The following is a 26,129-nucleotide window of genomic DNA, read 5'->3' as shown; positions in this document are numbered from 1 at the left end:
GAGCGAGCAGACCCCACCCCACCCCGCCCCGCCCCGTGACGCGCGAACAGACTCCGCCCCCAGTCCAGTCCGACCCGCCCCGCCCCCCGATAGGGCACCCCGCCCTCCGGCGCCCTCACAGGCCCCGCCCCGGCCCGGAGACGCCCCGCCTCGACTCCACGACTCTAGCACAGGCCCCGCCCCGGCCCAGTGATGCGCGCGCAGGCTCCGCCCTGGCTCGGTGATGCCCCACCCCCACCCGACGCCCGTTAAGGCCCCGCCTCGCCCGGGCTCGAGGTTCGCGCACACACCCGCACTGCAAAACTGCTACGCGAAGAGTAGGTGAGGGATACGCCAAGAAGCCAGGGATCTTTGTCAACCAACTTACTGGGCCGGAGCGACAGGACAGCCCGGAAGGCGTTGGCGTGGGACACGCCGGCCTGGCTCGAGCCCCGGCACTCCAAGGGTCTCGAGCGCCCCCTCCACATCCAGGAGTGATCTCTGAGCAGTGTGGAGTAAGCCCCGAGCAGCGAACAGCGAGCGCCCAGTGTGGCCCCAACACCCAAACTAAAACTCTGCTGCTTGTGCAAAAAAAAAAAAAAAAAAAAAACACAAAAACTGTTTGTGCCCAAAAGCTTTCAAAGAAGGGTGCCTGGATGGCGTGGTAGCATGGCTCCAGGAGCATCTCTGGGGATTTTTAAAAATCTTTTAGTTTTGGGACCATACCTGATGATGCTTAGGGGTCACTTCTGGTGGTGCTTTTGTGACCGGGGATTGAACACGGGTAGGTCACGTGCAAGACAAGCATCCTACCTGCTGTATCACCGGTCCCCATTTTTGGGGGGTGAGTGGGTGCAGGCGTGGCCAATGCAAAACCCTACAAAACCCAAGCTAGCTAAATAGAGGACATGGATACCCACAAAAACCTCTTCCCAAACAGACCTGAGCTTTTCTATCATCACATTATCCCATTGACCGTGGAATTTCTCGAGCGGTCTCAGTTAACGTCTCCATTCGTCCTAGCCCTGAGATTTTAGAAGCTTCTCTTAACTCATCCTTCCCAACAAGGGAGGCTTTCAGGGTAAGGGGAACGGGACACGGCATTGTTACTGGTTTTGGCATATGAATCCACCATGGGGAGATCGTGAGGCTCTCCCATGTCGGGCAGAAAACTCTCGGTAGCTTGCCAAGTTCTTCCAGAGGGAGAAGGCCTTAAGATGTCTTCTGGGAGCTTGGTTTTAAGTCTCCGGATGTTGGCCATTGGTGGGATTACATGGCGCCGGGGGCAGTCCCTGGGTGTGACCGCCTAGCTAGTGGAAATTGGGAAATCTGGGTGGAAGAGGCCCAGTCCTGATCCAAGCAGGCTTGGAGGTCTCAGCCCTTGGTCCCACACACCTGGGTTCCTCTGCCGGTACCTTCACGCGTAAGCCTTGTCCAAACATGTGGAGGGGCCTTGAGCATGGCTGTGGCTAGGTTCCGGAGGTCTTCAGCCCCCGGGAGCTCTGCTCGGGGTGGAGGGAAGCTGGAGCCTATCCTCTGAGGGGCCCCGGGGAAGACAGCCAGGATGCCCACAGGAAATCGGTTTGAAAGCCTTGGCAGTTTGTCCCAGGGTCCACCCTAGGAACTTCACTGGACACCAGCCTCACTGTGGCCTAAAAGTTAACCAGATGTTCACCTCCCAATGTACAGCAGTTTCTGCTGTTTTATCAACACAGATATAGGTATTATAGAATTAGGCGTCCCCTGTCCCACTCAAATGTACTGTTAAGGAAATGACAAAATTCAACTGGCTTTTTTTTTTTCTTTTTGGGTCACACCCGGCAATGCTCAGGGGCTACTCCTGGCAGTGCTCAGGGGACCATCTGGGATGCTGGGAATCAAACCCAGGTCAGCCATGTGCAAGGCAAACGCCCTAACTACTGTGCTATCACTCCAAACCCAACAACTTTTCAAGTGGATGTGATTTAAACAAAGCAGCAAAGGAAGGCACTATTGCCACTTCCCTATCAGGTACATACACATATCCTAGGTTAATTTTTGGGGGGGAGGTTCACACCCAGCTGTGCTCAGGGTTCACTTGAGGTGCCAGTGTGCAAGGCAAGCACCATCTTTCCGCCCTTGCCCCTAGATATTTTTTATCAATCCCTCTTTCTGTCCAACAAGGCAGAGCTTGGATATGAAAAATGAAAGTATCATGGCTAGAGTGATAGCACAGTGGGTAGGGCATTTGCCTTGAATACAGCTGACCCAGGTTCAATTCCCAGCATCCCATATGATCCCCTGAGCACCGCTAGGAGTGATTCCTGAGTGCATTGCAGGTGTGACCCCCCCAAAATGACAGCATCTAGTATTCTAATATAGTAATTCTTCAGTTTTTGCCTGCAGTTTATTTGGGTTGGGAGGGACAGGCTTGAAGGGTATTTGGGCCACATCCACTTAGCAGTGCAGGGGATCACGCAATCAGGGCTTTGTGGTGCTGGGGTTCAAATCAGGTCTGCCAAATGCAAGGCAAGTACTTAACCGCTGTACTATCATCCCCTGGTACTTGCCCCTCAGCTGGACTTACCGTGTTTTTTTTGGGGGGCGCGCGCGGGGGGGGGGGGGGGCAGTGAGCCATACCTGGCAGTATTTAGGAATCATTCCTGGTAGTCCTTGGGGGACATATGGGATGGCAGGGATGGAATCCAGGTTGGCTACATGCAAGGGAGTGTCCTACCCACTGTACTATCACTCTAGCCCCACTTTTTCTTTTTGGGGCAAAGGTGGGTAGGGAAGCTGGGGCCAAATGCTAAGCAAGTGTCTTACCTTCTTTACCATCTCCCTAGTACCCTCTCCATCTGAGCTTTTTGCTTTAGAAAGCCATAAAATTCTTGTCATATAATGCATTCATTGATCCTTCTATGAATCTTGCTTTCAGAGGAGAAAGTTATGCTTACATTTATATATATATATATATTTATATATTGCTTACATTATATTAAGTAAAAAGTTTACAATATATATATGAATTGTTAAAGAACAAAGAAACCATAGCAGAATATTCATACATTTATTTATAATGAAATTATGGCCTAAATATTTACAACATATAGGAAACCAGAGGATAAGTTTATACAAAGCCAGCCTGCAAAGTATTCAAATGTGCAAAAATGACAGCTCAGTATCTCAAAACTACTCTTGGTTCAGCAGACTAGCTCCTTTACTTTCACACACCAACATTTGATACAAAAAAGGTGTTTTTTTCTTTTTTTTTGGGGGGGAACAAAATTTGTAATGCCAAGAAAATAGGACAAGTTGCAATTTCAGTTATAAAGTCCACATTTTACTGCCAGTGGTCAAATCTCTATTTTAGCTGCAACCAGCTCAGAGAAAGACCGACCACTGGGTTTCATCTCTGTGATGAGTTCTGATCTTCTTTGGATCAGTTGAGACAAAAAGTCTTAGGAGGGCAATAAAATCTTGCCACAAAAGGCTGAGACAAAAGTGTGCCTGAAGGTGCCAGCTTTGGATCATCCAATAAAAAAAGACACAACTTAAAAAAATCATTCCATTTTCCTACGCAGATCCAGTATACTCAATAGTCTTGTTTGTTCTGGGTCACATCCAGCAATGCTCAGGGGTAACTTACTCCTGGATCTATACTCAGGAATCATTCCTGGCGGGGCTTGAGGGACTGTATGGGATGCCAGGGATTGAATCCAGGTCAGCCCATGCATAAAGCAAGTGTCCTATTCACTGTACTATTGCTTCAACCCCTCAAAAGTCTTAAATTAGTGAAACCACAGATTTTTGGAACAGAAAGACTCCCAAATGAATTAAGGTTGAGAAGCTCGAGATCTAAGTGCTGAAAAGAAGGTCAATTCATTTCTTCACTAATAGGAAGTCTTTTTAAATAATCAGTCATTATCAAAATGGACCAAACTGTAGTAAAATACAAGTGAAACTTTCTTTATGTGAGAAGAGAGAAATGTGGAAAGACTGGATCAGGTCAAATGCACATGGGAATGGCCCTTTCGGGGGCACCTGGTTGAATGAACACATTTCACCACCTGTTAAAAAAGCTTCCGCAATGAATTTGTGATCCTAAGGAGAGTTTAAAACAGAGGTGACGGCCAACTGCAGGAGTGAGGGTGCTTGATAGTGAACAGCACCCCGATTTGACAGGGGGATCGGCATTGCTCACTTCCGAAAAGGTCCAAGATGGTTTCAAGTGGAGGCCCAAAGTCTTGTTCAATCAAATACATGCATTATTGCTAAAGAGAGTTGCCGAGGGTCAAAGTTCCGCTCCACTGCTGTCTATGGGGCCATCCAGAATGGCATCTGCTGTTTGGCTCGAGGCTGCGATGAAGGGTACTGATAACCCAAACTCCAGCCCTGTGGAAAACTACTTGCATTTTTATGACCCCCATGGTGCTCCTCCTCCTCATCCGAAGAGTCTGCAGCATATGCCACTAAGCCAAAACCCTTCTCCGTCGTTTTCAGCTTCTTGACTGGGTAATCTAGAATAGAGAAAAACAACCCCAACCCCATTCCCCCAAAAGAAAAAAAAAAAGATAATACCATCAATTCGTTAATTAAAAAAAAGATGTTAATTATAAGTGGTTAGTTGGACACCATTTTGAGGTCACAGGGTCAATGGTCACCCAAAACCGTTGACGATCACACGAAAAACAGCACCAGCACCAGCAAATGTGAATCCACCAGAACCATGTAAGAAAACAGAGAAAGAAAAAAAAACACAAAAAAAAAAAAAAAAGAAAAGAAAACAAAAAGGAAAGTTAGCAAGTGAGTCGCTGGAGGCTGACATTTCACCTTTTAAAGAGTTAAAAGAAAAGAAGAAAGAAAAAAATGTATTCTGTTTATTTTTACTTTGATGCTAAGGATCCCTGTAAGATTCCGAGTTCTCAGATACTATAAAACAACACTTTTGTTTTGGGGGGCTAAACTAGGTGCTCAGGGTTTACTCCTGGCTTTGTGGCAGGGATCAGTCCTGGTGGGCTGGGAAGACTATATGGGGTGTCAGAGATTGAACCTGGGTCGGCTACATGCAAGGCAAGCACCTCCCCACTGTACTATAGATTTAACCCTGTTTTTACTTTAAATTTATTTATATAAATATATTTTGGCCACACCTGATGATGCAGGGTTTACTCCTGGCTCTGCACTCAGTAATTACTCCTGGCGGTGCTTGGGGGGCCACAATGGATGCCAGGTATAAAATCTGGGTCAGCTGAGTGAAAAGCAAATGCCCTCCACAATGTACTATAACACTGGCCCATTTTGCTTTTCAATAGCCATATCCTGATGATTAAAACTCAAAGCGCTCTATGGGAGATGTGGCTCAGAACCACAAACACGGAAAAGCAAATTATGATTCCTCTATCAGACTGTTATATTCAGACAATAAAGGCAACAAAATGTTGAAGTGACCTACCAATCATTAGCCATTTCCTAGGGCTTTAATGCCACTGATTCTATGTATAAAATCTAAGTTGACCAACTCTTTTTCTAGACACACATCAGTTGACAATAAAAGGCTGTCTAACTAGGTGATGTCCACATAAAAAAAAAAAGGTTTTTTCATTAGCCAGGAGATGACAGAGGTTGCATTAAACATCTGGATGAATCACACACCTAAATGAGCATCAGGTCTGAAACTAATAGCTTAAGACCAGCCTTAGCCATTCCCGGTCCCCCAGCTCCACCTTACTCACCATGGCTCCCCGGTAAAGGTCCAGACCCGTTCCTTTCATCAGGTTCTGATTTTATGCCAGTCACTGGAAAGGCTGGTGGAGGCATCAACTGCCTGTTAGAAAGGAAACAAAGTATTCTTTCAGGTAAGTTTTAACTTAGTTAACTTTCAGATTCACTTTTATCCTAACTGGAATCATTTTCATACAACACCCCTCACCCACAAGCTATTACCAAGTTAGATCTACACAGCAAAGCTGTCCTAAAAATAGAATCAACGGCTGTGGAAAATCAGCTCTCAAGCCCATCCCCGAAACCTTTGGTGGTACTCAGGGCTTACTCCTCGACAGGCTTAGGGAGCCATGTGGGCTCCTGGGGCTCAAACACTGGTTGGCCACATGAAAGGCAGGTGTCCTACTGCTGTAGACCTTTCGAATCTTATGAAGGATAATATGGGGAAGGAGAACTTAGGTGGTGGGGGTTAAGTTGGAATTCCATTCAAGCCCCTTCTTGGAAAGCCTATGGTTCCAAGAGCAAGAATAGCCTGATTGCCTAACATCTCCATCACGTTCTATGCTTAGGAAAATAAATACAGCCACGAAAGGCAAGGAAGATATCTGAACAAACACTGAATTATTCAAAGTGGAATGTAGCTGTTTCCATGGTTGTGAACAACATCTCATTTTATCTTCCACTTCTGTATCAATTACAATAAACAAGAGCTTGTTTGATCCCAATGATTTTCTGTTTTATTCATTTGTTTGGTGGCTATGTCCAACGTACGGTACCTTAGGACCTTGTGCTTCCAGGGATGAAAGCCAGAGCTCCCATGCACCCAGCAAGGCCTCCGTTCCTCAAGCTAGTCCTCTGCCCTGACTTCATTTGTTTTCAAATACAGAGCAAAGGCAGTACCCAAAATGCTATCTCAGTGCATTCATCAAAACTACAGATGTAGTTTTGTGTATTTCACTGTGACTCTGAACACAGACATGGGTGTCAGAAATTTATGTCATTTCCAGTCATTACAGGAAAGATGAAAACATAAGAAAAAAGACATCTCTACTCATGGGATTATGTTTCAACCACTTACCTGTCCCTCTCTCGCTCTTTGCCCGAGGAACTTGCCGCCTTCGGTACTGCACCTTCAATTTCATTGTGACCGGAGAAGCCTGTACCTAAATTAGTCATATGAATGGGTCCATGCTATGAGCAGAAAAACACAGTGGCATTAGCAAATCTACAACTGCTGCATTGACTTTAGCTCCTTAATGTAACTGTCAAGTGCCTGAGCTTCTGCTAGACTAACTTCCACTACATAGCTCACTGGGACTTGGGAGCATGACTACACCAGAAACAGTGATTACTTCTCTCCAGACACTCCAGTCACGGGTAAGGACATTGATCATGTCATGCCCACCTGTTTTCAATGACCCATCACATCGATAGTTGATTTGGATAAAATCTAGTTACAAAGTTCAAAAATATTCTTTAAGGGTAAAGATGATTTTCCTGGAAATCTGAATCCACACTTTTAATTTTAACACGTCTTAAGAAAGGGGCCAACATGATAGTACAGTGGGTAAGGTGCTTGCCTTACATGGAGTTAACCTGGCGTTCCATCTCCGGTCCCCCAAGTACTACCAGGAGTGATCCCTGAGCACAGAGCCAAGGGTCAGCCCTGAGCACCATTTGATGTTTTCCCTGTCTCCACCAAAACTGCCCCCCCACTCCACAAAACAAAAACACCTTGCAAAAAAATAAAAAAATAAAACAAAACCCAAACCACAGGGCTGGAGCGATAGTACAGCGGGTAGGGAGATTGCCTTGCGTGCAGCTGACCCAGGTTCAATCCCTGGCATCCCATATGGTCCCCTGAGCACCACCAAGAGTAATTCCTGAGTGCAGAACCAAAAGTGTGGATTCCCAAGTGCAGAACCCTGAGCATCACCAGGTATGGCCCCAAAACAAGAGGAAAAAAAAAAATCCCCACCACCTTAGGGGTGATGACTCAGGGGAAGCCCCCAGACTTGATCTTGGGTGTTCTTTGAGCACCTCTAGAAAGCCAGCACCAATACTAAGATGGCATAGCCTCAGGCATCACCAGGTGTAGTGCCAAAACCAAAACTACATAGAACCCAACTAGAACTGGGTAAGATCATTCAAAGGGCTGGAGCACAGTTTTTACATGCAGGAGGCCCAGGTTCAATCCCTGGAACCGCATCATCTTCCCCTAGCCCAGCACCACTAGGAGTACCGAGCCAGGAACAGACCTGAAACACTGCCAGATGAGGACACACCCACAATAAAAAACACCTGAACAACAACCAAAAAAACCCTCCTCTTCAGCAAATGACTACTTACAGTCATGCACACACACTGAATTTCTGGCTGTCATTTGGAGGGAAGAGGGCACAGAAGAGTAACAATTTGACAGCCAAGGTTTTCAACACAAGCATATGTGGGGAAGGAAGAGGCTTTCAAGTTTGCTCAAGGGGATTACAGGAATAAGAGAATCTGCAGAATCTGACAGAACTCCTGCCAGCTACTAGACATGGAGTAGAGAGAGCTTTGCTTTCTGCTTGCAATCACAGAAAGGGGTCCAATTTGCACTTAAGTTTTGGGGATGTGGAGGAGACCTAACTGATCCTACCAGAGCCCCCAAGGGTCCTACCAGCAAAGCATGTGCTCCAGTCCCCCCAACCATCAGGTTTTCTTTCAATGTACCCCATTCCAGGACAAAAAACTGATCTATAACAGATTCCAGAAAGGAGAAACCCTAGCACTGGGCATAAAGCTGATCTGGAAGATAGATTCATTTTTTTTTTTTAATGGGAAAATTAAGTAAGACAAGGAAAGTACAAGAGGGGGTTTTCTTTAACCTGATATCCGAGAAGTCCAGATTCTCGATCATCGGGAAGGTCTTCTGTAAAGCGTCTCTTCTGTGCCTGAGGTTGAGCTGGGAGTGGGGGCTGGGGCTGGGGCTGGGGCAGGGGGCCGGCAGGCAAGGCAGTTTTCACTGGAGCAGCAGGAATAAAAGGCCCACTCATCGGACTCTGGGACCAAAACAAAGGAGGGGGGGGAAAGTGTGAGAGGCCCAACTCATGTTAAGTCAGCGATCAATGACGGCAACTAATAGGAGTGAACTTTTCCTCTCCTGGCCCTTCCTTGGTTTGCTTTAGGACTCCTGGGGGGTTGGTCGTGGTGGTGGTGGCAAGGGCTGGCAGGAGTTGAACGAAAGGGCTCAAACATCCAGGCAAGAACAGAGCAACACCCCGGCCCTAGGTATGATTTCCTAACAGCATGTCATCAAAGAAAACCATGAAACCAACAATTTCACCAGAACTTTGAACTCTCAGAGGGGAAAATGATTATGTATTTGGTCGATTAAGAGCAAAAATGTCTGTTAGGACAATAACGCTCCAGCCACTCACTGAGCTCAGAAGTTAGCATGCAAGAACACCGTCCTATTCAAAACCTTTCCGTCAATGTCACTAAGCCATTCTGGACCATAAATGCTTCTAATGCTTGTGGAAAAGGCAATTTCCTCTACCACTTCTGGGGCTAAGTTGTTATGTCAAGAAGCGAGTCAAAGAGACTGTTCCAAAAAAGGCCCAGGTAAGGGGCACGCACACCAGAAAGACTGTATACGTTAGAGAAAATAAGCACTTCAAAAAGGTCAACTCCCAGTGTGGATCATGTTAACCTGCAGGTCCTTTTGAGATATTATCATGATGTGCATTTTATATGTAAGGAAGCCAATGTCAGAATGAGTTATACTACATTCCAAACTCAAAAATGAGAAAAAAGAATGAGAATTAGCTCTAGTTCTCAATCCAACCTTTGAATACTCTGCCATCCAGCTTCCTACAGAAGGGAAATGTGATTAGGGCTAGAGAGTACAGTGGGGAAGGCCTTGTTATGTGGCTGGGTGATCTGGTTTTAATCCCTGGCACCCCAGCAGTGCCAGGAGTGATCCCCGAGTGTAGAGACAGGAATAAGTCCTGAGCACTGCTAGGTGTGGCCCAAACTCTCCCCCAACCCCTACCCAAGGGAGAAAAACAAACCACAATGGTTCAGAGACAGGTAAGTACAGAGCTAAGTATAAACTAAAAGCATCATGACCAGGGGCAGCAAGTAGAATCTGTCCCTTTCTATTTCAACTGTACAATTCCCTTCAATACTCGAGTCCACAGGAGAGAGGCTGGGCAATGATTTGAGGCTCCAAGTGTGACCCCCATGCTAACGGGCCACACACAAAGGGTAGTTGACCTCAGGATGAATAAACCACCTAGCTCTCTCCCTAACATCCCATTTTCCCCACTGCTCAAGAAAAGACAGGACTACTTCAAATTCTTTTTTGTTGTTTTTGGTTCTGGGCCACACCTGGCAGTACTCAGGGCTTATTCCCTGCTCCGTGCTTAAGAATCACTCCTGGTGGATTTGGGAGGGACCAAGGAAAGTGCCTTACCCACTGCACTCTCTTTCCAGCTCAACAACTTCAAAATCTTAAGTTTGGAAAGCCCCCCCACCCACCTTGGTCTAGAAACAATTATGGAATACTATTCCGTGGGGGGGTTTAGATCACTCCAACCATTAAGAGGACAGTTGGAGGTCTTGGGAAAAAAAGTGGGGGAGGGTTGTTGCTGGAGGTGGGTGGGGTCCACACCAGTGGTGCTCGGGGTGCCCTGCCAGGGATAGAAGAGGGTCACCAGCGTGCTAAGCCTGCACTCCCAGTCCTCTCTCTGCCCCCGCCCTCCACCCCAAGAACTTTCTCCCTTTTCGTTGTTGGGCAGCTTATTTGGCTCCCCGCCTGCAGCAGTGGTTGGCTGAACTATCTCTCCAGCCAGGCCTGAGGGTTTTCTTAATATTCCAGAATCAAGGGCAGGCACATGATGGTTCCCAGGGGGCAAATGATGATTCTGACATGCCATCTAGGTTTGTTATACCAAGGCTGATTGGGGCACAGTCCATCTTTGATTGGTGTCAACCACAGTAGGTTCTGTGCAACGAGAGCAGTAGCTGTAGGACTCCAGTCCTTACAATACTTATAGAAAGCTTGTGGCCACCTGCTCTACCTAACCACTGGTCAGCAAGACTTGCAAAATGAACTATAAACTTCAGGCTGAATGCAGACCGGCACACACCGGCTCAGCAGTTTGGTGAGGGATACGGGAACACCACAGCAAATACATGGCCCGGCCCAGTCTTCTGCCCTGCCCCCCTTTCCCCAATACCACGGTAAGCAGCTGACAACCTACCTGTCCAGTGCTAGCTGGAGGCTGTACTTGGGTTATCGGGTATTGTGTTGGCACAGGAGGGACTCCAGTAGGTAATGCTGGCAAGACTCCAGGTGCCAATGAAACGGCTGGTGGCACTATGCCTGGGACTCCATAAGGAGGTTGAACTGGCTGCTGAGGAGGGGGAACAACAGGGTAACCAGACTGATAGCCATTGGATGGATAATATGGTGGCTGAGGAGGGACACTACTTATAGCAGAGGGTTGTGTATAGCCTGAGGGGGAAGAAAAAAAGTGTTTAATCAGCTGCAGCAGAATGAGACATTTTAGCTGAATAATTAAACTTTATCTCTAGGGAAGAAAAATACTGAGGTTTCTTCCAAACTCCCCTAATATTGAAGGGATCACAACCAGTGCTCTGACGGTCAGTCTAGCCTCCAGTACCACATTCTACACATACACAGCACTACAGTGATCTCCAGGCACACCACTCAAGACATACACACCTGGCAACGGCACAGCAGTATTGATTTGATTCACAAATCGAGAGTACTCAGCATGAACCTGAAAGAGCAGGGGACACAGTTAAGTATGAGGGTCCCCATTCAGAAACAATTAGCAACAGAACCAATTGTGGTTTTTTGGTGACGGGGGTGGGGGGGGGGGAGGTATTTTGTGGTTTGGGCCACAACAGCAGTGCTCAAGGGCCTGTTCCGCACGCAGGGACCATTCCTGGTGGGCTTTGAGGACCATATTAAATTACCCACGACGGAACCTGGGTCATCGGCATGCAAAGCAAGCACCCCACCCACTGTTCTAGTGCTCCAGTCCTAGCAAAAATCTCAGCACATCTACTGACTTGCTTAAATTAAGGCATATCTATCAATTTTGAGAATCAGAAGCTCAGATAACCTGAAAACCACACGAGAATGACTAGATTCTAGGGCACAAAATCCAAGAGTCACAAAAAATCAAGCTGTTCCATGACCCAGGAGAACTGCCGGGTGTGGCTCTACCTCCTCTCCAAATTAAAACAAACGCGCCCCATGGGACCACAGAATGAAAAAAGAAATCAGAGTAAGTTGATTAACCCAGGAGCAGTTTATTTGCTTTTACTTAGTTTTGGGGTCACACCTGGTGGCTATAGAGGGGCTAACTACTACCTTGGTGCTAGGGGGGCAGGTGTGGGGGACGACCACCTTGTGAAGCCAGATCCCATGCTCCAGTCCTTTGAACAGTCTCCTTGCACCATTTCCTGGCTCTAAACATCAGAGCTCTGATCAGACTTGATTGACTTTTGGGAGGGGACTCCCAAGCAGTGCTCAGGGAACCCAGGAGCCATTTCCAGCAATACTCAGTCCTGGCTGCATGAGGAAGGATACACCTATGCCCGGCAATGTGAAGCCCGTGCCTCTAAGCATAGCAACACCCTCCTCCCCCCAGCCCCTCACTGATTTCCTAGCATGCATGTAAACAGCCATTCAACAGACTTTAAGTACTGTTTCAGTACCCAGTTCAAAACTAAATACTGGTGGGGACCCTAAACTACTAAAAATCCTCCCCCCCCAAGAAAATGCACAGCCACTGTGATAGGGGGAGGGCACTGGTGGGGTGTAGAGGCTGACGTCCTAGGAATGTGCTTGCTAGTGGCCTGCCTGCTCCCCCTCCATATTCATGTCTGTCCTATTCTCAATTATGACCGAATGTGGAAACAAGATCTTTCAGAATTATGTGGTTATGGCAAGATTAGGGAACCCTGAGATCCAATGACTTGGCCCCCTCTATAAGGGGACCAGGGGCCTGAGAGACAGTATAGGAGATGCAGTAATCCTGAGAACAGAGCTGGGAAGAGCCACTGAGCTATACCACTGGCTGTGCCTCACTCACCCCCCCAAACCCAAAAGCAAATCTAAAATTATGGAAAGAGGAGAGAGGCAGAAGACAAAAGACGGCCCAGGTGTATGTAGCCAGAAACAGACCTTAAGCTGTACTGACAAGGACTGTGGGGGAGCAAGGCACAAGGAGAGGGACGAGAGCACATGTCTGAGGAGGCCCCATGAGCCCCAGTGCCATGCTGCTAGGTCCAAGTATTGTTCCTGAGTCCGCACATGCTGAATATTGCCAAATGGGGTGTGGGGACCCTTGAGGAGCACCACTAGAAGGCTCCCTTCCTTTCCTAACAAAGTAACAAAAAGCTAGGGCTGAAGAGATAGTACTGGAACAGCGCTTGTCTTACACATGGCCCACTTTGGTTCTATCCCTGTACCACCAGAAGCTACCCACCACTGAGCACTGCCAGGTGTGGCCCAAAGCATTCCCCTCAAAAATAAGACCCCCCCCAAAAAAAAAGCAAAGCAGTAAGAGCCAGAGATATGTACAGCAAGAGGGAAAGGCACTTGACTTACTTGTGACAACCCAGGTATAATCCCCAGCACCCAAGGAGTGACAGCACAGAGCAAGGAGTAGCTGCCGAACATCCCTGGGCATGACCAACCCCCAAACAAAAGAATAGCTAAGGAAAGTAATTACACTGGGACAGAAATGTGGTGGCGTAGGGGGACACTAAGACAATGGTGGAGCCGAGAGGACATGCTGGTGGAGTGCTGTGGTGTTGGAATGATGTATACATGAAGCTCAATCATTAATGGTTGTGGAGGGGCCAGAGAGTAGGACAGCAGATTAGGGACTTGCCCTGTATGTGGTCAATCCAGGTTCAATTCCCAGCACCCCCCCCTGAGCCCACTAGATTTGATTCCTGAGTGCAAAGCTAGGATATGCTCTGATCACCATCAGGAGTAGCCCAAAAACTATAGTAGTAGTAGTAGTAGTAGTAGTAGTAGTAGTAGTAGTAGTAGTAGTAATAATAATAATAATAATAATAATAATAATGAGCCAAATAGACAGTACTGTGAGGTAGACTGCTTGCCTTACCCATGCCCATGGTCGACCCAGGTTCAGTTCTTGACATTCCTGAGCACCACCAGGAGTGATTCCTGGGTGCAGAGCCAGGAGTTACCCCTTAGCATCCTTAGATGGGCTCCCAAACCCAAAAATAAATAAACAGAAATAAAAAGCAAGTCAACAGGCTTGAGATGGGTGCTCCCTCAAACTTCCAGAAGAAATTAACCCTGTCTAGAGGTTGATGTGAACTTCAGGAGTTGAGAGTAACTTTTTGTTGGGGTTGGAGCAACAGTACAGTGGGTAGGGCATTTGTCTTGCACACTAGCCAACCTGGGTTCGATCCCCAGCATCCCATATGGTCCTTCAACACCACCAGAAATAATTCCTGAGCGCAGAGCCAGGTGTGACTCAAAAAGCATCCCCCCTCCAAAAAGAGAGAGAGAGTAAATTTCTGTTGCTTTAGTTCTATCTGTGGTAACATGGAAACAGCACTCCTAGAAAAACTAATGGGTGTCAGAAAAACAGCAAAGAGACCGTCTAAAATGAGTTTCAGCAGTCAAACGTCACTCACTGTTTGCAAGAGATTCTCACAGAGCTTCTTGGCAGCAGCCAGGCCTTCAGGTTTGGGATGACTGCAAAGAAATCAAATCAATCATGGAGGGGGCAGAGGAAGAACACAAAATTATTATCCTATAAATATGGATTCTTCTTGCTGGACACCCAGCCAGAGGGGTCTATTTCTGGCTTTGTGCTCAGAGTGACTCCTGGCAGGGTTAAGGGGACTCAAACCCCATAGACATGGCCAACACCTTAACCTCTGTGCTATGTCTTGGCCCCATATGCTGATTCAATGTAGTCAAACCAAAGCCTCTGAAAACCACAACATGTCACATAAGCACTCAAGGTACAACTCAAAGTCCCAAAGGTACAGACACTGGGAGCCCTATGGAGGTCAGAGTTCTACCAGCACTGCCTGGTCCTTGGAGTCCAGAGTTGGCCTTGCACCCCCAAGTGCCACTGGGGTTGAACACTGACCTATCAGTCCTGCAGTCAGTGAAAGGTCACAGGTATAATATCACCTCCTGATATTCAAGTCACTAAAATCACGCAAAATCTACTACTACTGTTATGGGTTGGGTGAAAATTATTTTGGTAAATAACCTCTCTTTAGGATTATAGGCTTGAATGCTAACAAGGACAATCCCACCCCCTAAGAGTCTTTGTTAACTAATTATATAGTGAACCTTCCTAGTACAGACCAAAGTTCCTCAAGTAGTAACTACACACGAAGTCCATTCTTATGATCTGAACTGCCAAGGGGACAGGTCTCCGATGCCCTCAGACCCCACCTGTCTTACCTTATGTAGATATACATCGGTTCAAAGGCTTCTCGGCCAGATGCTGGTTCGATGCAGCCAGAACCTTTGCCTCGTAGGAAAACTTTGGCGCCTGTTTCAATCTGAATATGCTGCAAATAGGAGCAGCCTGGGCCTTCCACTTTCTCCTTGACATTGAAAGTGGGTACGGCGTGCTCTAGACCCACAAATAACTTATCCTGAACATAATGCATCTGCAGAAGAGCAGAACATAGCACATTAAAAAGCAAACAATACAGACCTAAATCTTGAAATCATGAGAATATTTTAGTTCAGGTACATTAAATCATCTTTCCCAAACAAGGGACCTCTGTAATCTCTCCTGAGCCCATAAAAATAAACCCAATTCAAGAGCTAAATTGGCAATTACGGACACCCATGCCTCTACCAACTCTAATACTTCAGCAGAGTTTAGCCGAGAGGCGAGATCCCAAGATTTAATCTAGAGGTCAGCACACACACACACTTAACTCCCACCCCTAACTGGCAGGTGAGAATGCAACCAGAACAGAGACAGAGGAATGTCGGGTGGTGCAGTCAGCCCTGTGCAGTGCTCCAGGCAGGGCTGCTCTCTCTGACCCCTTTCTCTAGGAGGATTGTATCAGCCGAGTCTTGCTTCATCAGACTCCGCCTTCTTGATCCTCCAGATCTAAATTCAAACCACTGGAGTGTGTGCTTAAGTTCTAAACCATTTCCTCTCTAGAAAATATTGGGATGCAGAAACAAGAGATTCAGTGTCACAGTATCACGGACATATCAAAGGTCCAGTCACAGAAAGCCTGGGGGAATTTCAGGCTGGAATCCCAGGAACTGCGTCTTCATTTCCTGGGCAGTTTGTAGAAAGAACACAGGGAGAAGGCTTGAGAGGTCAATGCCTACTTCTTGCCAGCCTCCATCCCTGGGGAACATGGCCCTGCCCCTCAAATCAGCAGCAGCAATGTCGCGGGCACACACCCCACATCTGCTCCACACATACCCCTGACTGGAAGGCAGGCTTCTGGCTAGCCGCTGGAGAGATCTGCGTCATGGGTGCTGGCTGGTGGTAGACAGTGACTGTGGCGCCATTAAATGTGGGACTTGTCCCGGTGGCGGCCTTCACTACCCCGTTGGTGATGATTTCTTTGATTCGATTCACAGCTCCTAGGGAAAAAGCACACATGATATACTCAAGGTCCAAATGACTTACCCACAATGCTAGGTTCCTCTACTCCGTTATTACAATTCCATTTCCGAGACCTGCCAGCTCCATCGGTCCCAGCTTCTCCCAGCTTTCCCCGTGCACTCACTAGTCATCCACAAGCCAGTGAAAGAGACTACCAGGAACCATTTATCCATTTACCCCATGCAGCTTTGTACAAAAAGTGGCATGTGAGCCAAAATATTACTTACTGTCCACTAACTCCCGGGTCTGGCCCTGAACATGAAGATATAATGGACGGTCCCTATAAAGAGAAACAAAGGAGTCAAATGGATTAGTTACCAAGGTGAATGAATTGGTAATGCCTCAAGTTTCCAATGTCTAAGGAATGTCAGGCACGGATAAGGCTGCATTACTTAACTTCTAAGAACATGGCTTCTCACCTGGGAGATGAATCAACCTGGTTTGTTGCTTATGGAGGATATAGCTGTCATGAACATTAGGATCCAGTCATTTGAGATAACCAGCTGGATGCCCAGTAAGTGATGAGAAATTTATGTTCTTGGCAATTAAGAGGGCAAAAGTGATTATTGGCATATAGCTCGAGTTTATGAAAGACATATACCAGTTATGGGGCTGGAGCAATAGTACAGCAGGGAAAGCGCTGGCCTTGCACATGGCCAACCTGGGTTCCATCCCTGGCATCCCTTAAGGTCCCCTGAGCACCACCAAGAGTAATTCCTGAGTGAGAAACAGATGTGACCCCTCAGCATTGCTGGTTTAACCCAAAAACCAATTAAGACTCTTTATATAACCTTTGTCTTTTTTTTTGGTTTGGGGCCACACCTGGCTGTGTCCAGGGCTTACTCCTGGCTCTGCACTCACATACCACTCCTGAAGGGTTTCAGGGGACTATACGGGGTGCCAGAGAGCAAACCCAGGTCAGCCTCGAGCAAGGCAAGCACCCTATTCACTGTACTAGCTCCCCAGCCCCAGAACTTCTTCTTCTTTTTTTTTTTTAAAAAACAAGAGGTGCTGTGGATCAAACTCAGAGCCTCACACATCGCTGGGTGGGCACAAAAGTGAAACATCGAGACAGGAGCGATAGCACAGCAGGTAGGGCCTTTGGCTTCCATGCGGCCGACCCAGGTTCAATTCCCAGCATCCCATATGGTTCCCCAGCACCGCCAGGAGTAATTTCTGCGTGCATGAGTCAGGAGTAACCCCTGTGCATCGCTGGGTGGGACCTCCCCCTCCAAAAAAACAAACCAAGAAAAAAAAAAAAAAAAAAAAAAACCCCACCACACTGGAAGTCTCAACATTAAGTGCTGACAACTATGTTTTACTCTGTCATGTATTGTTTCCTCCAATAAAAACACAAGGAAAAAATGTTGTGAAAGAAAATCCAAAGAGCAAATAGACATAACCTGCCAACGTCTTACATCTGTGAAAGATGTCTGTGCAGATCAAGCTACCAGTCATGAACTGACGCGTACTCCCTGAGAATAAAAAAATGAAGTGACTGAGTGAAGCCCAACCCTCCCTCACACAGCAAGGGTCACAGATACACACCCGGGTCCCACTTTGGCCTTCTCCTCGGTGGTCATGAATCGCCCTCGAGTGGACACGGCGGCCCCACTAAGCCGACTGATCTAAACAAGGAAATCTGGTGTTAGAAATACACTGAGGTCCCGAGTTCACTGACAACAGGACAACTTTCCTCATTTATTCCACCCATGGAGGCTCTTCTAGATCGACTCCAGTGTTTTCTCAAACAGTGCCCTGGAATCCACCCATCACTATTTTTTTTTTTAAAATGGGGGATTTTTTTTCTTCTCCAGGGCTGAGTGCATTTTATTGACAATCCAAATAACAAGCTCTCTATGGCCTAAGGTCCCAGCGATGCAGTGATCACACAACACTAGGAGGTATGGGGACCAGGTAGAGAGATGAGAACTGGGGATTGAAACGTGGGGGGCCCACAAGCCCAGAGCTTCCCACTTGAGCCATCTTTCCAGGCCCCAATACTTTTCTCCATACTTCCTAAGTACCTTCTCTGTAATTAAATAAAGCCCAATGCTCCCTGTGGAGACTATAGCCCTGCCCACAACAAACACCTGACTCCTATCTGTATTCAGAGGCCCTGTCTCCTCTGAGACCTCATCCGCCCACCACAGCACCTACCTCATCCTGAGTTTGGCCCCGAGTCAGCAAGTTTCTGCACGTGAGAGGCACATCATTGATCTCAACTTCAGCCACCACCAGGTCATCCTTGCTCTTACTACTCGTCAGGCCTTTGCCAGGGGCTTGAAGCTAGAAAGAGAAATTGGATTTAAAAAACAAGCTGGGGGGCTGGAGTGATAGCACAGCGGGTAGGGCGTTTGCCTTGCACGCGGTCGACCCGGGTTCGAATCCCAGCATCCCATATGGTCCCCCGAGCACCACCAGGAGTAATTCCTGAGTGCATGAGCCAGGAGTGACCCCTGTGCATCGCCGGGTGTGACCCAAAAAGAAAAAAAAAAACAAAAAACAAGCTGGGGGCTGGAGCGATAGCACAGCGGGTAGGGCGTTTGCCTTGCACGCGGCCGACCCGGGTTCTAATCCCAGCATCCCATATGGTCCCCTGAGCACCGCCAGGGGTGATTCCTGAGTGAAGGGCCAGGAGTAACCCCTGTGCATCGCCGGGTGTGACCCAAAAACCAAATAAATAAATAAATAAATAAATAAATAACAAGCTGACAGGAGGAAATCTGGTTTGGTCTCCCATTTACAGCTCTTCTATACCCAGGTTCCCCTACCTGCCTGCAAACCAGACCTGGAAACCCTCCTGAGTCAATATTCGTAAATGACATTAACATGCTCCAAAACCCTCACTTTGAAGACACCAAATACAGTTGATTTATTTTATTTTATTTTATTTTTTTTTTTTGCTTTTTGGGTCACACCTGGCGATGCACAAGGGTCACTCCTGGCTCTGCACTCAGGAATTACCCCTGGCGGTGCTCAGGGGACCATATGGGATGCTGGGAATCGAACCCGGGTCGGCCGCGTGCAAGGCAAACGCCCTACCCGCTGTGCTATCACTCCAGCCCCAGTTGATTTATTTTAAAGGCCACCAATTTGGATATCACCCTAACCTGGACCACGTATGCCTCCTCATAACCACAAGATCACAGGGACGCTTGAACTAGAAGTTGCAATCTCAAAAATAAAGGACCAAGTTATACCACTTTACAGCTTCACTGGGCATGAGCCATGAATAAGGCAGAGGTCAGAATTCCTGTTGTCTGATGCAGCTGGGCCAATGCTATAGTTGCAACTTAGCAAGCTCAACTAATCCTATTTGCAATGATCTCCAACCCCCTCAAACTCTTATATTAACATTCCACTCTCTTGGATAAAGAAACCAGGAGACAGAGATAGGAGAGAAGGGACACTTGCCCTGCAAGGAGCTGACCTAGGTACCATGGCAAGGGACCAGAGCTCTCTAGAAGTGATGGTGGAGTAGAACAAGGAGTAAGCATTCCAGGCGTGGTTCAAACCACCACCACCACCACCACCAAGGAAGAATAAGAAAATGGTGAAGAGCCAAGGAAGACTCCGAAACCTATCTGGTTTTTCAGATTTTACATGACAGATGACTTCAATTAGCTAGCTGGGTTCCCAGTTCTGAGAAAGATCAAGCTCAGGCTGGCCTTCTCCTAGACTCAACCTAGATTGAGGTAGTTGATTTCTTCCTGCATTAGATGTTTTTCAAGGGTGGAGACAAACGACTCAACAAGTCTCCTTTGCCTTTGTTTAATCCAGTGTCCAACTTTTTCACACCTATGGACTCCCTGCCTGTACATGGTCCATGAACCAGCAGCTAGAGAAGCCAATGTAGTTTCCCTGAGTGGCACTCACACATCTCACTTCACGAAACCCTTTCATGTTTTTTTGTTTTCTCAGGGCCACACGTGATGGTGCCTGGGGGAACGGGGTATTGGTGAAGCACTGTTTCCAGCATGCAAAGTCTGCGTGCTGGGTGGCCTGCATGGCCAGATCAAGGACATCTCCCAATATCATCCTGTAAGGATACTTACTAATGCCCAATTGAACAATCTATGGTGTATGTTCTCTACCTGGTGCTCCAATCTAGATATCGCTTCTCATGCTGGCCACATGCTCACATATCAGCAACGCCATTACAGATGAGGACCCTAACTGAGGCTCAACACCAGAAACTAGGAGTTTGAGGTTCCAAACCCAGATAATCTAGGGGAACAGAGAAATAGTACAGAGAGGGATTCAGGTGCTTGCCTTCAACCCCAGGCATCACAAATGGTAGATTCGCCAGCACTTCAGGGGTCACTCCTGCACACAGAACCAGAAACAGCCCCTAAGCACTTCCAAGTATAGCCCAACCATGGCCCCCTCTTCCAAAGCCAAACCCAACCCAGGCGTTCTGAATCAAAACCTTCGTGCATCATGCTACCTCTAAGTTCAAGTAATTCTGTTTGATTCTGAAGTCACATCCCACAATGCTCCGGGAAGACTCCCAGCTTGTTGCTTGTGGGATAGCTCTCAGAGGTATTGGGGACAATGCAGAATTGGAGACTGAACCTAGACCTCCTGCATGCAAACCACATGCTCCAGTCCACTAAGCAAACTCTCCAGCCCCAAGTTCAATTAAATAAAAAAGTTCAAATGATGAACACCAGTATCAAGAATTTGAGCATTAGGGGTCAGAAAGCGCGTACACTGAGTTCATGCTTTGCACACAGGAGGCCTGGTCTTTGATTCTAGGCACAGCAAGCTATTTTGGTACACCCAGATGTGTCTCCAAATCCAAACCTCCCCAGTCCCCAAAAGAATCATAACATTTGGGGGGCTGGAGTGATAGCACAGCGGGTAGGGCGTTTGCCTTGCACGCAGCCGACCCGGGTTCTAATCCCAGCATCCCATATGGTCCCCTGAGCACCGCCAGGGGTAATTCCTGAGTGAAGAACCAGGAGTAACCCCTGTGCATCGCCGGGTGTGACCCCCCCCCAAAAAAAAAAGAGTCATAACATTTGGGACTGGAGTGATAGCACAGCGGGTAGGGTGTTTGCCTTGCACACGGCCGACCCAGGTTCGAATCCCAGGTCCCATATGGTCGCCAGGGGTGATTCCTGAGTGCATGAGCCAGGAGTGACCCAAAAAGCAAATAAATAAAGAATCATAACATTCAAGGAGCATTTTAGCTGTTAGTGAGTTATTTCCTTGCAGACCTTACAAATGAATAATAGACCCTCATGACTTTTGCCAACCACAAAAACACATTCAGTAACAAACTTCCAATTCATTAAAAAAAAAAATCTCATCAACTGTGCAGAAATTAAATATTTAAGCATCCAGGTAGGCTACAGCCTACTGGTAAACAATCTACTGATATTGTCTACTGATAGATGGAAAGCTAGCAAAGAACTGTATTCTTGGGGCTGGAGTGATAGCACAGTGGGTAGGGTGTTTGCCTTGCACGAGGCCGACCCGGGTTCGATTCCCAGCATCCCATATGGTCCCCTGAGCACCGCCAGGGATAATTCCTGAGTGCAGAGCCAGGAGTGACCCCTGTGCATTGCCGGGTGTGACCCAAAAAGAAAAAGAAAAAAAAAAAAAACACAAAAAGCAAAAAAGAAAAAAAAAACAAAAACCTGTATTCTTCCCCTGCCTGCAGCTTTAGCAATAAAATTTACAAGTGAAAATTGTTCATATTTGAGTCAGAGAAATACTACAGAAGATGGGGTGCTTGCCTTGCATGTGACCAACAGAGGTTTGATCCCTAGCACCCGGTATAATCCTTTGAGCCCTTCCAGGAGTGACCCCTAACGCAGACCCAGAAGTAAGTCCTGAGCACTGCCAGATGTAGCCACAAAACAAAACAAAAACAGGAAAAACAGTAAAGCAAAAACGAAGCTTGCATGCATGTGGCTGACCATGTTGTTCAACTCCCAGCATTATATATGGTCCTCTAAGCACCAGGGGGACCCCCCGAGCGTGGGGGAACCAACTGTTTATATTTAAGACAGACCACTTGATGTTTAGATGTATACATTGTGAATCACCGCATACATGCTAATTTCATCTCACATAAAGAATTATATTTTAAACATTACTCTAAAGGGCAGAAACACACCTGTGTTCATCTAGCATTACTCACAATGGCCAAGGTCTGGAACCAAGCCACGTGCCCAGCAACAGGTGAGTGGTGGTGAAATATGAACGTATGCGCTGGAGCGATAGCACAGCTGGTAGGGCGTTTGCCTTGCACACAGCCGACCGGGTTCGATCCCCAGCATCCCATATGGTCCCCTAAGCACCACCAGGAGTAATTCCTGAGTGTAGAGCTGGGAGTAACCCCTGTACATTACCGGGTGTTACCCAAAAAGCAAAAAAAAAAAAAAAGAAAGAAAGAAAGAAAGAAAGAAAGAAAGAAAAAGAAATATGAACATATACCCAATAGAATACTACTCGACTATGAGAAAAGAGGAAATCCCATGGCCTGCTATGACCTGGGTGGAATTAGAGTGAAGTGCTCCAGATCGAAAACGACAAATACCAGATGATCTTATGTGAAATGGCAGATAAAGGGGAAAAACAAGGGCTTACAGTCCCCAGTGGAATCAAACCCTGAGACAAGGCCTTATAAAAAAAAAGAACCCAGGGGGCTGGAGCGATAGCACAGAGGGTAGGGCCTTTGTCTTGCATGCAGCCGACCCGGGTTCGATTACCAGCATTCCATATGGTCCCCCGAGCACCGCCAGGAGTAATTCCTGAGTGCATGAGCCAGAAATAACCCCTGTGCATCACCAGGTGTGACCCAAAAAATTTAAAAAAAAAAGAGAACCTAGGCTGCAAGGGTAGGAACAGAGCTGGACACAGATGGAGAGCTTGCACTGGTGGTGGGGTGCTGAAGCAGAACTGCAAGTACCAAATAATAACAAAACTTGTAATTCACGTTATCAGAGCAAAAAAGAATTCCATATGTTGGGGTGAGTAGAGGGTCACACCTGGCTATGCTCAGAGGATAAGTAGTGTGGGGGACCAAACTGTGTCTTTCACAAGAAAAGGTTAGACAGTACCTCAAACCCTGATTCTCAATCTGCCCCAATAATTGCATTTTAAAACACAGAACCCATCCATCTCTTTATAGGTACCATGGAAGGAGAAGTTTAATTAGTCAAAAGGGATTTTTTTTTTCTCCCTGGTGATAATCCGAACAGAATAGCCTGCCTTGGAACACACAGAATTTTCCAAGGCCAGAGGCTTTCAAGGCCCAAACACCCACTTATCCAGGTTACTGTGATGTTAGACACCGCACGGGTTTCTTTACATCCAATATTCTCTATCTGCAAACTGCTGACCACTATCCCTTCCTCAGAACTGGCACAAGGACTGTTATATTAAGTATAAAATGATAAACAACCATTGTCACAACGCAGGAAGACATTTGTAATCCACAATAGGTAAAAAGAAAAGCCTCAATTCAATTCAGCTGTTAGATTCTTACAACTGAATTTTTTAAATGATAAAACAATCTTCATTGTGTGAAAACAGCAAAACAATTCGCATATAAATGTTTGTTTCAGTCTGTGTTTAATTATGCTTCAATCACCTAAAATTCCAATTAGAACATTTCTAAGCTCACTTGATTTACTTCACTTTCCTTCTGACTTTAAAGAAAATACCTGGGGCTGGAGTGATAGCACAGCGGGCGTTTGCCTGGCGCGCCGCCAACCCGGGTTCAATTCCCAGAATCCCATATGGTCCCCTGAGCACTGCCAGGGGTAATTCCTGAGTGCAGAGTAGAGTGACCTCTGTGCATCGCTGGATGTGACCCCCCCCACCCCCGCAAAAAAAAAAAAAAGAAAGAAAATACCGAAGAAGCACAAACATATTACATCACTGATTACATAAATTTAAGCTCAATGAAGTGAACACAAAATAAACTAATTCATTATTAGCCCAATGAAACTGAGATCTAAAATCAAGATGTGGGGCCTGAGTGATGGTACAGTGGCACGAGGCTGACAAGGGTTTGCTCCCCAGCACCCTGCATGGTCCCCTGAGTCCTTCCAGGAATCACACTGAGCACTACCAGGCGTGGTCCCCAAACAAAAGAAAAATAAAATCGGGGCCATAGCAATAGTACAGCAGGTAGGGCACAATCCAGAGTATCCCAGACGGACCCCCGAACCGGGCCCCAAACCCAATACAAATAAAACCACAGATGATTAAAAAGGTAACGTGAGGGGCTGGAGCGATAGCACAGCGGGTAGGGCGTTTGTCTTGCACGCGGCCGACCCGGGTTCGATTCCCAGCACCCCATATGGTCACCTGAGCACCGCCAGGAGTAATTCCTGAGTGCAGAGCCAGGAGAAACCCCTGTGCATCGCCGGGTGTGACCGAAAAGCCAAAAAAAAAAAAAGGTAAGGTGAGACATTCCAAAACTAAGCTATCTTTAAATAACTGTACTGGAGAGTGCCAGTACAGTACTGTACTAGAGAGTGCCGGGGAAAGACGCCTGCCTTGGCTAGGTTCGAATCAGGCCCCAGTTAGGGTCCGGTAACGGAGATCAGGACTAGGCCGAGCACTTGCTGCGAGAGCCCAAGTGAAGGTCTGTCTCCTCCTTCACCGACACAATGACCCGAGGGACCCGCACAAGACAACGCCCCGCGCGATCCCTCCGGCGTGCAGTACCTTCTCGGCGGCGCTCTGCGTGGGCTTCAGCTTCCCTTTGGCCATGAGCATGGCGTTGATCTTGGCGGCCACCGCGGCGGCGGCGTCCAGCGCCCCCGAGGGGGCCGCCGCCGAGCCCCCGGGGCTGCCCCCGCTGCTGGGCCCCTCCCCACCCGGGGCGGCCGGGCTGAGGAAGAGCAGCGGGGCTGGGGCCGGCTGGTCCCATTTGCTGCGGCGCCTGCGGGAAGAAGACGGCGAGCGTGAGGCCCCGCACCGACACCTCGCCGCGCTCCGCTGCCCGAGCCTCAGTTTCCCGGCGGCCCTCCCCCACACTTGAACGGCCCGCGGCGCGGCCTTCCCCGCCCGGAGCCCCGGGCCCGGCCCCGCCTTCCCCTTGGCTCGTCCTTCCCCTGCGGCGCGCGTCCCTCCCCTCCGCTCCCGCGCGGCCGGCAGGAGGGTCCCCAGGCCCTGTCGCCAGCCGCAGCCGCGACACCAGGGCCCCCGGGCCGCTGTGTTTCTCGCGGAACAAGCCCCACAGCTCCCCACGGCCCTCCGCCTTTCCTGTACCCCCCCGTGCGCGGCGACGCCCCGGCCCGCGAAGCTTTACCCGCCGGCCCCAGGATGCGTCGCGCTCCCCGCGGACATGGCGACCGGCTCTCCTCTGCCACCCGCCAACTACCCCACTACCACTTTCCCGTCACTTCCGCCCCCAACGACCTAAGTGCCGCCTCTTCCGGTCCTGGGCCAAAGTGGTTCCGGTGATCCAGCCTTCTGATTGGTGGCTCGGCTCCCAGCTGTTGTCGCAGACAGGTAAGTGTGACCTTCCTGTCTACGTCTTGCCCTTGAGAAAGATGGCTGCTCGATCTCCTACTAAGGTGGAATTGGCGAGGGGGGCGGGTGAAGGAGGAGAAGCCTCCATGTTTGTTGTGGGCAAGTGGGCACCCCAAAGGACAATACGCATGAGTCAGGAAATTAAACCTCTTTCTCCCCCAAGTTACGTTATTTTAGTATGCCGTCCCCTTATTTGTGGACAGAGTTTTCCCGTGACTTTTCCCGCTTCAAGTTTGAGTTACATGTTTGGGAAAAGTGACTTGATTCGTCTCCAAGGTC

General features: G+C 48.0%; 1 protein-coding gene and 1 non-coding gene across 5 annotated transcripts; both read right to left on the bottom strand.

Annotated features, from left to right (window-relative positions):
* Positions 1 to 3,013: 3,013 nt before the first annotated feature.
* On the bottom strand, positions 3,014 to 25,715 carry KHDC4 (KH domain containing 4, pre-mRNA splicing factor). 4 transcript variants are annotated; one of them, XM_055139093.1, is made up of 14 exons: positions 25,627 to 25,715; positions 25,041 to 25,257; positions 18,507 to 18,635; positions 17,895 to 17,974; positions 16,574 to 16,626; positions 16,161 to 16,324; positions 15,167 to 15,378; positions 14,380 to 14,440; positions 11,414 to 11,471; positions 10,929 to 11,182; positions 8,550 to 8,723; positions 6,761 to 6,873; positions 5,694 to 5,785; positions 3,014 to 4,478 (listed from the first exon to the last, which is right to left on the bottom strand). In XM_055139093.1, exons 1-14 carry the CDS (start codon positions 25,662 to 25,664, stop codon positions 4,276 to 4,278), a joined length of 1,848 nt encoding a protein of 615 aa, XP_054995068.1. In that variant the 5' UTR covers positions 25,665 to 25,715; the 3' UTR covers positions 3,014 to 4,275. The 4 variants fall into 4 exon arrangements, 3 of the variants coding, with proteins under 3 accessions (XP_054995068.1, XP_054995070.1, XP_054995069.1); XR_008630239.1 differs by having other exon boundaries at positions 4,422 to 4,478; positions 6,761 to 6,845; XM_055139095.1 differs by lacking the exon at positions 8,550 to 8,723.
* On the bottom strand, positions 15,704 to 15,832 carry LOC129405398 (small Cajal body-specific RNA 4). Its single transcript, XR_008630550.1, has one exon. It is a non-coding gene; the product is annotated as a small Cajal body-specific RNA 4 (non-coding RNA).
* Positions 25,716 to 26,129: the final 414 nt, after the last annotated feature.

The sequence above is a fragment of the Sorex araneus genome, chromosome 5 (genome assembly GCF_027595985.1).
Source record: "Sorex araneus isolate mSorAra2 chromosome 5, mSorAra2.pri, whole genome shotgun sequence".
NCBI classification, from domain to species: domain Eukaryota; kingdom Metazoa; phylum Chordata; class Mammalia; order Eulipotyphla; family Soricidae; genus Sorex; species Sorex araneus.
This window is presented reverse-complemented; position numbering and strand designations above follow the sequence as displayed.

Bases quoted from the DNA above. Each gene is read 5' to 3' on its own strand.
- KHDC4 (XM_055139093.1), bottom strand. From the start codon at position 25,664: ATGTCCGCGGGGAGCGCGACGCATCCTGGGGCCGGCGG. The intron at 6,874-8,549 runs GTTAAAGAAAAC...TTCTGCTCATAG, and splicing joins CTGGACTTCTCGGATATCAG to CATGGACCCATTCATATGAC. The intron at 4,479-5,693 runs GTGAGTAAGGTG...TCTCTATTCTAG, and splicing joins ACCTTTACCGGGGAGCCATG to ATTACCCAGTCAAGAAGCTG.